This window comes from Thalia democratica, chromosome 2 (assembly GCF_965202585.1).
Source record: "Thalia democratica chromosome 2, ktThaDemo2.hap1.1, whole genome shotgun sequence".
NCBI lineage: Eukaryota > Metazoa > Chordata > Thaliacea > Salpida > Salpidae > Thalia > Thalia democratica.
In genome coordinates, this window is record NC_139166.1 from 74,181,451 (window position 1) to 74,196,525 (window position 15,075).

General features: G+C 27.4%; 1 protein-coding gene across 1 annotated transcript; it reads right to left on the reverse strand.

The window, feature by feature from the left end:
• Positions 1–3,115: 3,115 nt before the first annotated feature.
• On the reverse strand, positions 3,116–14,658 carry LOC145829649 (uncharacterized). Its single transcript, XM_082937501.1, has 6 exons — positions 14,545–14,658; positions 12,438–12,675; positions 12,080–12,275; positions 4,587–5,043; positions 3,956–4,209; positions 3,116–3,852 (listed from the first exon to the last, which is right to left on the reverse strand). Exons 1-6 carry the CDS (start codon positions 14,639–14,641, stop codon positions 3,169–3,171), a joined length of 1,926 nt encoding a protein of 641 aa, XP_082793627.1. The 5' UTR covers positions 14,642–14,658; the 3' UTR covers positions 3,116–3,168.
• Positions 14,659–15,075: the final 417 nt, after the last annotated feature.

Here is a 15,075-nt window from a genome sequence, read left to right on the forward strand (position 1 = left end):
TAAAGAAGACTGTATATAGTTAAGTTTTGCTGGTAAATGTTTTAGATCAAAGCCATACTGCAAACTAAACATACTTGTTTAAACTTACATTTGTTTATTACACAGTATTGTAAGATTATTACTGCAATTCAGCAAAACTTGATTATAAAACTGTTAAACATTGTTACTAGCGTAATAATGAAGTAATACAAATATTAAGATAGTATTTTGTTTGTATATTAAAATTAAAAACGAAAAACTAAAAACCTAAGAGAAAAAAACCCTTAGTTTAAAAACCAATAGTCACAGGAAAAAAATCCTAAAGCAGTGTGCAAACTAATTAAGTATTTAATACTTAATGAGGTGTAAAATCGTTTTCGTGGAATTTTATTTTCCAGATGGTTTTGTCGGCATAGTTGTTTTGGAAATAGTTTAGTTTGTTTATTTATTTTTGTTCTAATAAAGGTAGCCAACATCAGCAGAAAAATTAATTATTATGTTACCGTTGAAAACTTTATGGGTTTAAAAATACATTAATAGTAGTTTTAGGACAAACGAATTATTATTGCTTGGAAATTTACAAAATCAAACTAAATTCAACGGTTACCATTTTTAAGTGTATGTTTGGAATTTTACAACAAGCTGAATCGCAAAAAAAAAGTAAACCTTTAAGATGTAAATTGAAAATAAATCAGAAATGAAGATCTTATTTTTTTATCGAACAGGGTAAGTAACGTTGAATGCAAATTAATAAGAACGAAACTGAAAAACAGACGTCTCAAAGGACAAAAATAGTATTTGCTTTTGTCTGGTGTAGTTCACCGACAAAAGCTCCTTTCACGTTCAAATCTCCGTTTCAATGCTATTATCACGTGGTTATCTCATTGTGACGTCACATTGATCAGACATGATGTAAGTTAGGAAAGTAATTTTCTCTCTAGTAGTTTGATGTCACTATTACAGATTTCTCTAAAAAGCTTGTTCTTAAAACAAGCCAGCTTTGATATGAGTTTTAAAACTGTTTATAGAAAAGTTAGAGTTCTACTATGAAGAATAAAATATATAAAGTTTATCGAGCCCAATGAGGCATAAATTAGGCTAATTGAATATTTAAGTTAATAGGTAATTTTGTTGGTAAAGCTGCCATGGTGTTTACCTATTTAAATTGCTATTTGTAAGAAAATTATTCTTTTTTGTTTCAATTCCCCCGACTTCACTTTTTAGCTAAAAATCACAAAACGTTTTCGAAGAAATTCGTATATCTTCAAGTCTAGCGATTATAAACACTTTTATTTAACTTAAGATTGTAAAAACCTAAGTAATATTTTTGAAAGTTTGAGACAAAAACTTAAGCAAAAATTTTTTTCAGATGGTAAGTGAGAAAAATGCTTAATATATTTTGACTAAGTTTAATTGTTTTTACAGGGTTTCTGAGCTCTTTATTTCACAATAAAGGAAAACACAAATTGTTCAATTTGTGAACTGATTTGACTGTAATAAAAAACACAAGTTTTTATCAAATGGCACCCTTTTGTTGTAGTTGTTTTAAAAACATCAAATAAATTTGTGGTTGTTGTTATAATCTGTACGCATTAGTTGTATGTGTTGTTATAAGGACCTGCTACGTTTTGAATATGTTTTATAGCACTGTTTAAATTAAACTATTTCGTGCAGTAACAACTAAAAAGTTTTTGGTATACTTGTATTTTTTTTGTTAAACGTACATTTAAATAAACTTGAATAACTTTAAAAAACATTACTAAGATAAATAATAATAGTTTTTTCAACAAACAGTTAAGAAGTTGAAGATTGCTTTTATGTAAATATTTTGGTTTACAAAGAAAAATAAATAGCTTTCATTGCTATACATTATTTTAAGTTACTTCTTTAACTAACTTTAAATAACTATAATAACTTAAACCTTTTATTGTAAAATATATAAAACTAATGAAAAAACATTACAAAGGAGTGAAAAACATTTTTTTTTATAGAAATTTACAAAATCTTTAACTGTTTATCAAAGTATGGTTTCAAACATTACAACTTCATGTGCATTTTAATTAAAGATTTAAAATCTAATACAGTTTTTATGTACACTTTATCTTTCTAATCTCGTTTTATACTTAATTTATTTAATATCGAATATATGCAGCTACTGTTTTTCATGTATTTGTACTTAAAACTCCACTACTATATTAAAAAACTATTGCAGTACTAAATTAGTATAAATATAAGGTTAAAACGTTCAAACTACACAAAAAGAAAAATTTTAATTTTTTGTTTTTATTAAAACATATGAGAAACAACAAAATTAAAGATAAAATTACGTATATTTGTCCAATATTACTACTTTTAAATACTAAAATTTAACTAAAATAAATATAGTTTATTATTATTTTAATTACTACGATTTTCTTGAGAAAATTAAATTGAGTTAGAGCAACAAAAAACGAATCCTATTACATGTGAAAAGTACATATAACACTAATGTCTAAATTTGAAAGTTACCGAAAAAGCACTAGAAAAAATTACCTAAAGAAAAAAAAAACTTTGTTTTTTATTTAATTTATACATTGAAATTTAAAAACATAGTCATGATTTTCAATGAATTTAGACCGGAGGTATATCAAAACTAATTATACTTAAGTAGGTTAAACAAAAATATTTTGAAGAATAGTACAAGATCATTAAGTTTAATGTAATAAATGCAGTAATGAATAATAAAAAAAAAAATTGAACGAAAAAATATCAAAATTTAAATGTTAATGTGTAAGTTTTTTCAAGTTTTTTATAAGCGAAACTGGACAAACTTTAATAAAGTATAAAAAAATCAATCTTCAATAAACTCTACTCTGTTAAAGATAGTTGCAAAAATTACTGATTTAAATTTTAATTGTACTTATAAAATAATAACGTAACGACACCTTTTACAGAAAACTAAACATTTGATTGAAAATTTAGACTCTAATCATACGCATCATAAATCAACTTATTTTTAAAAAACCAGCAAAAGTTATTATAAATTTTCACCTGTTTTTCATGAAATTCTTTTAAGTAACTTCATTCTTTTAAATACGTTTTCTATTCTTTATGTTTATCATAACAATCAAATAGCAAAAAAAAACTTTCTAATTGAGTAAAACTTTGTTTTTTGATCTGCTACCCTAACTTTTTATTGTGACATCATAGTCAAAAAGCTGCCGGAAATCTTCCTGAAGCTGCAACTTGGGGGTGATATGATGTCATGTTTTGGGGAGCAACTGGTTTCTGCAACGTGGCAAAATCTGTCCTCACGTCGCCATAGAAACCGGACTGCTGCTGATGATGCATGCTCACGTGGTTTTGATGCGGGGAATTTCCCACTTGATGGGGATACCCCTGTTGATGTGACGTCATCACGTCGTCGTGGTACTGCTGGGCAAACTGTGACGTCACTGACTGTTGGATTGACGTCATAATGGCGTTGTAGGTGCCGTTGCTTGACGACGACGTGATTGAGTTGTCCTGGTTGAGGGGCGAGGAAACACCGTGGGTTACTTTTTGCTGGGGAGACCGCAGCTCAATACGGTAACCAATCTCTTCGCCAATCAGATGATCGATGCAGAAGTTGGTGCCGTTGCTAGGAGGTTGTTGTTGCTGTGACGTCATGACAACAGAAGACTGTTGAGACGTCATATTAGCGGTTGGAACGACTTGAGGGTTGAAATTGGGTGCATGGGGGTAGGTTGTCATGGGTGTCATGAATCCGGGTGGGGGGTAGGGGTGGTAGTTGTGTGGGGGCCCGTGATATTTGATGAAGGAGCTGTGAGGGTCGTTGTGGGGCGACGTTGTCATGTGGGGACCTAGAAAAGCTGCTGGTATTCCTCGAAAAACCTGAAAAAAAAGTTTACTATAAAAAAATAGTTAACTTTAGAAAATCTAAGGATGAACTAAATTACTCTTATATACTATTGAAAACATATTAAATTATTCTTACCAGAGCTTCATTTAACTTGAATCTTTTTCTTCTCCTTAAATAACTACCATTATCGAACATTCCCTCTGCTTCGGGGTGCAGCGTCCAGTAGTTTCCCTTTCCGGGCCTCCCCGGTTCCCTGGGCATTTTGAGGAAGCAGTCATTAAGAGTGAGATTGTGTCGGATGCTATTCTGCCACTTCTTGTTTTTTTGCTGATAGAAAGGAAACTTTTCGCGGATAAATTTGTAGATGTCTCCAAGAGTAAGTCTTTTACCTAAGAATAAAAACTTTAAAGTACAATTTTTAAGGAATTTTTAATGTGAGTACGTATGAAATTGAATAAAAACATATATAATTTAAACACTTTTGTTTTACTTATACATGTGATAAAGAATTAAAGAAATAGCTTTAGATTTTGCAATAAATTACGAAAGACCTTTATGTAGGCTTAGTAAACACCAACTAAATTAATTTACTGTTACTCAATTTTAAGTACTTATATACTTTTTAACTTCAAAAAAGTTCAAAGAAGCTTTTAGTTTGTATAGCTGTTCAAATTTCTGTATATCTACACAATATCTAGCATGTATATTCATGTTTTTATTTGGTATTTAGATGCAAATAAAAACATGTCAAAAGTTGTTTACCAACCAGGAGAATTAAGTATCGCCATAGTGATGAGGGCAATGTAGCTGTAAGGGGGTTTTCCCCTCTGCAACGGCCTCTTTCTCCTCCTGCCGCTAGTGGTTGTTGTTATGACGTCATCAGCTTGCTTCTCCCCACCCGAACAAGATTCTTCTTTCTGCTTTGTTACGTCATCGTTTGACGTCACGTCGATCGTGTCCTCGCTCTTTGTGATGTCATCCTCGTTTTTAACTTGTGTGACGTCACAATTGTCGTCGAACTGCTGAAAGTTTCTGACGTCATTAAGCACGTCTTGGGTAATGGCTTCTTGGTAGTTACCATAGTGATAGTTGCCAAGGAACTGGTCTGTGTTGGGGTTTTGTTGTGAGGGGAAGGCGGTGAAACCGTCTAATCCCATGGAAGTCTGTTGCTGGATGATTTGGGAGTTGGGGAGGTAGGAAGTTTGAGAAACTGATGGAGGTATCTGTAAGAAAATTTTATATGTAATAAAAGTAAAAGTATATTCTTAACATCGTAATAAATTACAGTTACACAAATTTTTAAATCTCATCGCAGAATATAGAGCTTTTAAAAGTTAAAATAGCTTTAAATAATTATATATTAATCAATTAATATAAAGGTCAAATTTGGCAAATAAGCGGTTAACAACTTAAAGTTATTAATCTCATTGTTTATTTCAAAGCCTAAAGCTTTCCTCAGTCTATAGCAGGGTTTCAAAAGTGGTTTAAAAGGCCCCCTCGGGAGCATATATGTAAATGAGGGAGCTACAATGCCATAATGTTAAATTTGCACTGGATTTTCTGGAGTTCATGATGAAGAGAAAAAAAAATATCTTAGGCGTATTTAAGAGTAGCTTTAAGACTTACATTAAATCAAAGCTTCCCAAATTGGGCCATTTTAGAAAGTTAGGGGGCCATAAGCTGCAAAGGAGGGCAAGCATAAGGCTTTTATTTAAAAGTTACACTAGATGGGGACGGGTCAAATATGCACAAATACACTTTTGCACAAAGGGTAAATTTTGTACGCAAGTAGAAAAAAATATATATATAAAGAAAAATAACAATATTAACAAAAACTAAAAATACTACCGACTAAGGGTTTGGAGTAAGAGTAGTAGTTAAAAAAAATGTATCTAATAAATAAAATACCGATCAAGGGTAAGGGTTATGAGTAACAGTGATGGTTAATCTGTGAGAAAGTAAGTTGGTAAGCTTAATAGAAGTAATAAATGTAGTAATCAACTACAGTTACACAAACCTTATAAGAAAAGAAATAATCCACTAAATCTAAATATTTTTAAGAGCTACAGATTAAGTTGAAAAGTATAGCATATGCCCGGTTTTGAAGTTTAAGCTGTAAAACTTATGTGTTTATTTTTAACCTAAATTTATTTTCTCAGTTTATGACGTTTTTTTTTTTTAAACATCTGTTCTCACTTTTAAGTTATGCGACTGATTAGTCAAATTAACTGTAAATGATTATTGCATAATACAATCCAAAAGCGAAACTAAAAAGCGTAAATAATACATCATAATGGCTGACTTAATGTGTGTGGTCTTAAATCACGTGAGAAAGAAATACTCAATGTTAATAATGGAATAATCTTCACTTCTTAATTTGAACTTTCAAAACTTTAGGAATCAATTACCGTAGTAATTAGGAATCTGATGCAAAGAGAATGAGTTTATTACCTATTGATAGAAATTATTGGTGATTAGCCTCGCATTAAATTTAGTTTAAATGCATTAAAACAAATATAATTTTTAAAATACACCTAATTTTAGAGAGTTAAATTTGAAAATTATAAATCTGAACGTGAACCTTTTTAGACAAATAAAATATAACAAAATCCACAGCATTATTTGTGAGAATCAGACAAAAAAAGGTTTTTTGTAAGTTTTTTGTCATTTTACTCAATTGATAGCTTTTAAACTTTATTTTAACATCGCAGATATCCGTCTTAATATAATTGTGAATAAAGTTGGTGCAGATATAATCAATTGTGATAAATAGTGCATATGGTTTTAAACTTGTTAATCGCCTAAAAGTGGTAATTTATAACCCTTACCTTAAACTTAACTTAATGAGGGGCTTATACTTTGACATCATAGATAATCGGAGAACATTGTTATATTATTGACATCATATTTTTTAAATGGCTAGTATTAATCTAATAAGATCTAGTTTAATCTGGATTTAACATTAATAAAAAACTTTTAGGATAACAAATTAGAATCCACCAAATTTTCAAAATTTAATAAACCTTCCGTACTACGATTAAAAAAAATATATTATGACGTAAGAATGTTTTTGACTAGCAATACAAAAGAAATCAATAATATTTAGTTTGATCGAAACAATCTTCTATTTTTGCCACCCACCTAGTTTTTGTTTACAGTATTTTATTAAACTTTTTATTTCAGTTTTAGTACAAGAAAGTCTGACAAAAGAGTTAATTGAATTGAAACGGATTAAAATGTTTTACTTTGCACAAAGACAGAAAAAGATGCATAAATAAACCGATTTCGTTGAATTGTTTGTTTGTTAGGCTGTTTATGAAGTTGATTAAGCAGTTTTTAGACAAAACGATGAACTTTTATTCCAAAAAAAGCAGTGAATTTATATCTTAATTTATTTTATAAAGTTACTTTATATTTGAATAATTTTCGCGTAAAAAATCATGTTTAATTAAGTTTAAGTATTTATAATGAAATTTAATTAATATTATTCTGATGCAGTTATAAAGCTATATAAGTTTAAAATTTTCTTTATTTTATAACAATTGTATCCCACTGATGAAAATTTGTTGAAAAAATTTGTTTTTAGTAGAAGAACTTTTTTTTAAATCAAGTACAACAGCAGGCAAATGTTTAAAATTTTATATTTAATCATTTAAATCAACAAAAAATACAACTGACTTTTACATATTATAATAAATACGCATGAAAAATTTTATTTGTTGAATTCTATTTGTTTAGTTTATTTTATAAATATTTATTTATTTCTGGTGTAAAAACATTTTTATACTACATTTATTATACTATAAAAAACTAAATTTATCTTTATTAAGTTAAATTTTAATTACTTTTCGTAAAGATCAAAATAAGTTTTACATAGGCAAAGTGCTTGTGACTACAATCTAACTTTTTAACATATACATGTTTGAAAAAACTTGATAATATAAAATTTTCAGGAACAACTTACAACTAATTTAAACTAATAGAAAAGCAATCTTGTTGCTCAAAAAAGATTATTTTTTAAATGTCTTCTTTAGAAACAGTAGCTATTAAGTTTATCATTGGTTTTTTCATTAAAGTTATCTTTTAGAAATAAAATTTTATTTAAAGAAAATGTTTAAAACTGCAGAGTTAATCATGCTACATATTTTAAATTGTTTAATATAGTAACAAAAAAAAAACGAAGATAGATACGATCTATTGGAACATTAATAACACAATTAAAAGTTGGTAAATTTTTTGCATGTTTTGAACCCACTAAAAGAGGACAGATAATTTTTTTCTCCGATTTACAAGTACCAACTACAAAAATACAACTAATCTAGACAACTTATTTTGGCACCTAAAAATAGTATATGTTTCCACTTAAATTATACACGCATATTCAAAACTTGGCGACTTTTTAATTGAGCTTAATTATGAATTTTCAAGTTGCAATATTCTGTTTAGCGTGAGATTTTATAGTTTTTCGATAAACTTTTTAAAAGTAAACTCTTAATATTCAGATGGCGACAAAAATCAAGATAAGAACTTTTACAAAGACAATATGCTCTACACTACAGATAAAAAAATTATTGAACTGTATTTTTTAACATATAACTTTAAAATTGCATGAATGGTATGCAGGTAATCTGCTTTTTTTACATAAAAATTGTACAGCTTTTTTATAAATTAATAAAAAATTGATTGGAAAATCATTTTAAATAATTGTCTCAACTTTTTACATTAAAACTTAAAAAAAAAGATTTTTGTTTATTAAAAAGCACTTTAAGTTCTTTTTTAGACCAGTTCTATTAAAATCTTTAAAAGTTGTTTGATATATTACTTGCTTAAGTTTAAATAAATGCAGTTCTTATTCAAAAAATTATATTTAATTCAAACCTTTTCTTCTGGTTTTACCATCAAGTTTTGGTACTTCGGCTGATCGAAAAACATTTTAGTATTTATCTTAATTTCTACTGAAACAATTAATACTTAATTTTATACGAAATAGTTGTGCGTATCGCTTACAGCAAAGTAAAATTAGTTTTGTTAGATAAGACTATATTGTTTATAACAGAACCGATGTTATAAACTACAAGTTCTAAACTTAGCTTAATTAAAATTTGATACGAGAGTTTCTCATTTTAATGTTGTGAAGAAGCAACATATATATAAGAATGAATTTAACTTTATTTTTACATAAAAAAATAATTCTATGAAGTTATTATGTTTATTTAAAAAACAATTAAATCAGTATCGTTTATAGTACCCATTAAATTAATAATAAAGTATAAGGAATTAACTAATTTTAACAACTTCATTTTTTTAATCACTAAGCGCGATGTCGCCATGTTAATAAGAATCAACCTCAAGCTTGAAATCTATATTGTGACGTCATTAAAGCTTTGATTCATACTAATGACGCTCAAATTTTTTTATAATAAATATAAATAATGTCAATAGTATCCATAAATATTTTTTCCTAAAACATAACAAAGTTTTTGTGTCGAAAAAACAGTTTGTTTAGATAGAACAACTAAATCATAAAGAAAGTAAACAAAAATTAATCATCACAACGTCATTTCATATATGATCTTTTAAAGTTAACAAAACAAACACATATTTTTTTTGCTAGGTTTATACTTACAGAAGATAATTAAATTTGTCTCAGCAACACAACTACAAAAACATCGCAGAAAACAGAAGCTAGGTACTCTTAGTTTAGAAAAATCTTTCTTGTTACACTTATACTGATTTAAAAAGTTCTCACGAAGAAATTTATTAGGTGCTGCTGTAATTAATATGGTTGGTGGTTATGGTGGTTAAATGAACGTAGCCGACTATCAATTTATTATTGATTTCAACATTTGAATAGTTTTTTTTTTCTGTAAGTGGCGTCGCAATTCAAACAAAGTAATTCTATTAGTTACGTCATCAATCTGATTGGAGTAAACAATTTACAGTCCCGATGTCTTTTGGATTTATACAACAACTTTGAAGATGAGTTATGTTTCAATAAAGCGTTTATATACTTGGTAATAAATTAAAGTAGTTTTTAGATGATGAGTTAATTAAAGATATTCAAAATACTTATTTAATTATGAAAAGAAATTTAGAGCAGTTTGTATTACTTTACAAAAAACTACGGCTAATGATTTTTTAAACTTTACTAAACAAATATAAAGTTGAATAGTTTGATAATTAATTAAAACTTTATTTTTTTCTGTGAATTTTGCTGAAATAAGACTCAAAAAAGTTTTCTGAGCAACTACTAATTTTATTTTTATAATACAAAGGTCATGTCATACTTAATTATCAAAAAAAAAGTATTTAACTCATATTATTTTTAGTAGAGTTATATGACACTTGTAAGTTAATTATACATGTAAAGGTCAGTTTAAATTAACTGAATTGGTTTAAAACATTTGAACCAAGCCAAAAGTTCCGTGAATAGGAAATGCTGGAAAAATACCAATACTTATTACAAATGCTTCCAGTTTTGAAATAAAGAATCAAATTAAAATATTGTTTTCGTAACCTGACTCTTAGATTTTAATTTCTAAGTTGTAACTTTACACTCTTAATCCTTTTAACTGAACAAGACTGGACCGTGGACAAAAGTATCTTTTTGTATTCAATGATAAGACTCAGCTTTATTCAAACTTTGTCTATTACTAATGATAAAACAAATAAGATAAACTGAGCAGCTATTTTAGCCGTAACTACCAATATTAACTTTATAATTTATACTAAAGTATGAATTTAGTATTTTTCTTGGCCTTATAGTTAAACGTTTTGTTAATATCAATTTAAGGTAAATACAAATACCAAATATATTAGGCTAAAAATATTTTTCATAGTAAAAGTAATTTATTAATATATTGAGGTTACAAGTTATATTTTGTTTAAGAAAAAACTAAGAATGATAACAAAAAAATTTTTGTAAAAAAAATCAGTTCTACGCACATAACACTTTTCAAATAGTTTTAAATGTTTGCTTTGTTGATATTACAAAAAAAAAGTGCAAAGTTTGATAAAATTATTTAAAAAATATTACATACTACCTAGGAATTTGTCATACAAAAATAAATTTAAAAAGTCTTAACTTACTTAAAAATTTTTAGTAATCATTCAAGTATTTAAACTAGTTGCATATTTACACATCATTAACTAAAATTCATATAAACGTTTATAGATAATGGTTTAAGTTTAATGCTAAGCTTTAAAATAGTTTAATTATCTAATAACTTTCAAATTAAATAAAAATAAAACTGTATGTCAATTTAATATACATATCTTACATAAAGTCTAATTAATTTAAATATTTTATTTAGTAAAACAACACATCTTAACAGGTTTTAAACTTAACGTATTTATTGTTCTACTTTTAAAGTAAAAGAACAGTTAACAAAGCTTGTAGTTGAGCTATACAACTTGATTTTATAATTAAATATGCGTTCAGTTTTGGAAAATTAAAACTATTAGTAGTTAATAACTATCTACTCATAAAATTTTATTTCAACACGAGATTTCCTACAAAACTTTATAGGTTAGCTGGTATAATTATTTTCTTATCCATTTAATATACTGAAATTAAGCTTAGTTTTCAGCCTCAGTTTTAGTGAATTAAAATCTGTAAATTAAAGCATAAAGTTTATAACATTTGGAATAAATAAAAGCTGTCAAAACAATAAAATTTTACAAAAGTTCAGTAATTCTAATTTCTAACCTTCTGTTGCTTATGCTCAATTAAAACATCTGCAACTTAACTAACAAATTTCACTAACTGCAATTATTAAATTATCAGAAATCAGCTAATTGGAACAAAACGGTTTAAAATAAAACTTTCTCATATGTAGCATTTACAAAAGACGCAAAATGTCATTTTAGAAAAAAAAGTCAGTATTTTCAGCAAAAAAAATAGTATTTATTGCAAGTTTTCGTAAGCAAAACTAACTCGACTGATTGAAACAAATCGTTTTAGCCAGGTATATAATTTTAGGTAATTCTCAAGTGGCTAATGTCTACCTTTTTCTCAAGACTCTCGCGTAAAAATGCAGATTCTCAGCATTTAAAACTGAACCCGTTTACAGTTGACGGGCTGTCATCTCCGTTGTAAGGTAATTTCTTCCTAACTACCAACAAACAGCGATTCAAATCTCCCATGACTGTCGCCGGCGCGTGACGTCAGCATTTTATGACGTAATAATTAAGTGAGGCTATAAATATTCATTCAAACTACCGCTCGCTAAAATACTATGACGTCATTATGAATCTTACCTGCTGCTGGTCGTCGATTGTCGCCGATGACGTCATGGCAACGGGAACGTCTACCGATGATGACGTAACAAAGTCGTTTATTGGCGAATTGACGTTGATGGGGTCGTTTCTGTTGTTTTGGGTTGCCCTGACAGCTTGGGGCTTGCAAACTTGTTGAGTTTGTTGTTGAGATGCATTTAAAGGTGCAAACTGAAACCTGTGTTAAATTTTTTTTCAAGGTTTTAGTAGTTTCTTGTACTAAAACTTTTTAAACTAATTTACGTTAACCTTATTTAAAACTATGATAGAGTTAAGATAAAAAAAAACGTTAATATCATTACAAATTTGCTTTATAAATTTTGTTACTAAATCAAGCTACCTGGGCAATATTCCCTGGTAGGAATTCAAAACTTCCTGGTTGTCTACGAACTGCTGTGGTGACGTCATAATACTTTCTTTTGTGTGCGCGGTGTTGGCGTGCAAGTTCTCGTACTCGCTTCCCTGTTTCAAATGAGGGGCTTCCCCTACAACATGCTGCCCGTGGTGGGCGAAGTAGTATAAGTTGTTGCCATGGAAATATTGCTGCTCCAAATTGTTGCTAGGGTGGGATTTTGTGTCTGTATGACGTATAAAAGTATTTATTAATTAAATCGAATAAACTAACGTTTCTAAATATTTAAACCTGGTATAAGCTGTTTTGGATATGTGAAATTAAACATTTTTTACAGAATTAAGAAAATTATTTTAAAGATTGGAAGTTAAATAGTAAATATTTTAAATGCGTGTTTTATTTGTTAAATTAGTTTATTAAGTTGTTACTGCTGCTTTCATTTTTAAATACTAATGAGGTTTAGTGATTGTATTATAAGTTTAAAAACTACTTTCGAAAAAACGATGTTTTGAAAAAAAAAGGATGTAATCTCAACAAAAAAAATTGATAAAAAGTATACTAAATTGTAATGTATATATGATATTCTACATAGAACCAAACAAAAGAAAGTAGATAAAATCTTCCAATATTATAAAGACGCTTGTATCATTGTGATAAGATAACTTTCAAGTGCTAACAAACAAAAAGTACATATAGAATAAAACTTTCACATTGAAATACAGTTGCTACTTCCAATAAATGTTTTAGGAAATTTATTCAAATAAATTTTGTTTTACGAATGTCATTTTCGCTTGATAAATATTGTTTTTTAAATAACCGTTAAAGTTCACAACTATATGTACAATGCGAGCATCGTAATGTTCACAGAAAATTTGTATCTTAGCAAAGTAACTCGCTTTGTGCAACTATTAATAATTTTTTTTTTATTAAAAATTTTTGTTGTTTAAAACCGTTAGAAATTTTTTATTTATCATAAAGTTTATAATACCAGTTAATTTAAAATTCTAAATGTAATGTATGTCTTAAACTTTAAAATGCATTGTTTTGTTAAAACGTTATACTTTTAGTTCAATATTACTGTATGACTGTAATTGATGTCTAAACTTTTACCAAAAGTTAAGTATATTAATAACTTTGAATTTGTTAACTTTAAATTTAATCAACTTTGAACAGCTGTTTTATTTTTGTTAAAGTGCCCTTTTAATTTAATGAACACCTGCTAAATAGAATTGCAGTCTGCAAAACTTTGTATTTTATAATTTCCAAGTAAACCATATATTCTCATAAATCGAACGAAACGACTAGCTAAAATTCAAAAATATACAGCAGTCAATTCAATTTTTCGATATTTTTTGCAATTACTATTAAATAATTTCTTTAGTAATGAAAATAGACCAGTTGAAATTGATTGAAATATCTTAATTGTTTTGTTCAATTCTATCTTACATGGTTCTTCTACAACTGTCACGCACTCAACTCATTATTGTCACTAATTTCACCGTGAACCCGGTATTGACCATCCCAACTTGCTTGTCCAATCAAACCGGGGAATTTTTTTTGAAATATTTGCCGTCTTGCATTTGAGGTATTTCAATTGCAGATGTTCAAAGGTGAATTTAAGGCCACGTAAATAAACTTTAAACATTGTTTTTGCAAATATTTTAAAAAAGATTAAGACATATGATAAAAAATTTTGAAGCTTAAAAGAACTTTTTAGGCTTGTCTAGTATACTTGAAAAATATATTATAAGTAATTGCAAACAACATAGATAATAATAATAACTTTACGACAACTTTAAGTCATTTCGTACTATAAGTATTTGAATAAACAGTTAAAACAATTTGAAAAAACATTTACAGTTTATTCTTAATGAACTTAAGTTACACTTTCAAACATTTCAACTTAATTTGTTTAAGTTTAAAAACATTAAAGTCTTATTTTAAACAATTCAATAATCTATATGAAACAAATGGCATATTGTTACAAATTTGTATTTGAAAATAATTTTCTTGACTAATATTATGTTTTATCTAAAAATCAATGAAATCTTATTGTATAATGTTATAAAAGTATATTAGAAATATTTTTCCTAACCTTTATCACGATTTGTATTGATGTCATTTATCTTATCGATATTTGTATCATGAGTAGCATTCAGCATTGAATTCAATTCATTTACAACCGAGTTCATTTTAATTTCTACTATATTGCTCTGTAAGTAAAGGTTATATGAAATACTTTTATTTTCTTTTATCTAGTAGATCGTAAAACACAAAATTTCTGATCACAAATTTTAAAAACATTATTTATAAGAAATTACTTTAGCTATTTAAGTGCAAAAGACTTGAAATTAAATAAAAATATGTGTTCAGAGAAACTTTTATCTACTTACAAACTACCGACAAATTAATACAAATAAATTTGTACAACGCTTACCAATTTTTAATAAAAATTAATCTAAATTACAAATAAGTTAAACCTATAATGCTTTTTTAAAAACATTTTACTATATGCAATATAATTATAAACATATAATTCAAAACTTAATGCTAACTAGACTTCGATTCGTAATGTGCAGTGTAACAATACTTTAAACTTGTAAACTGCAAAAACGTTTTCAGAAAG

Bases quoted from the DNA above. Each gene is read 5' to 3' on its own strand.
- LOC145829649 (XM_082937501.1), bottom strand. From the start codon at position 14,641: ATGAACTCGGTTGTAAATGAATTGAATTCAATGCTGAATGCTACTCAT. The intron at 5,044-12,079 runs GTAAGATTCATA...ATTTTCTTACAG, and splicing joins CAATCGACGACCAGCAGCAG to ATACCTCCATCAGTTTCTCA. The intron at 4,210-4,586 runs GTTGGTAAACAA...TTTTATTCTTAG, and splicing joins GGCGATACTTAATTCTCCTG to GTAAAAGACTTACTCTTGGA.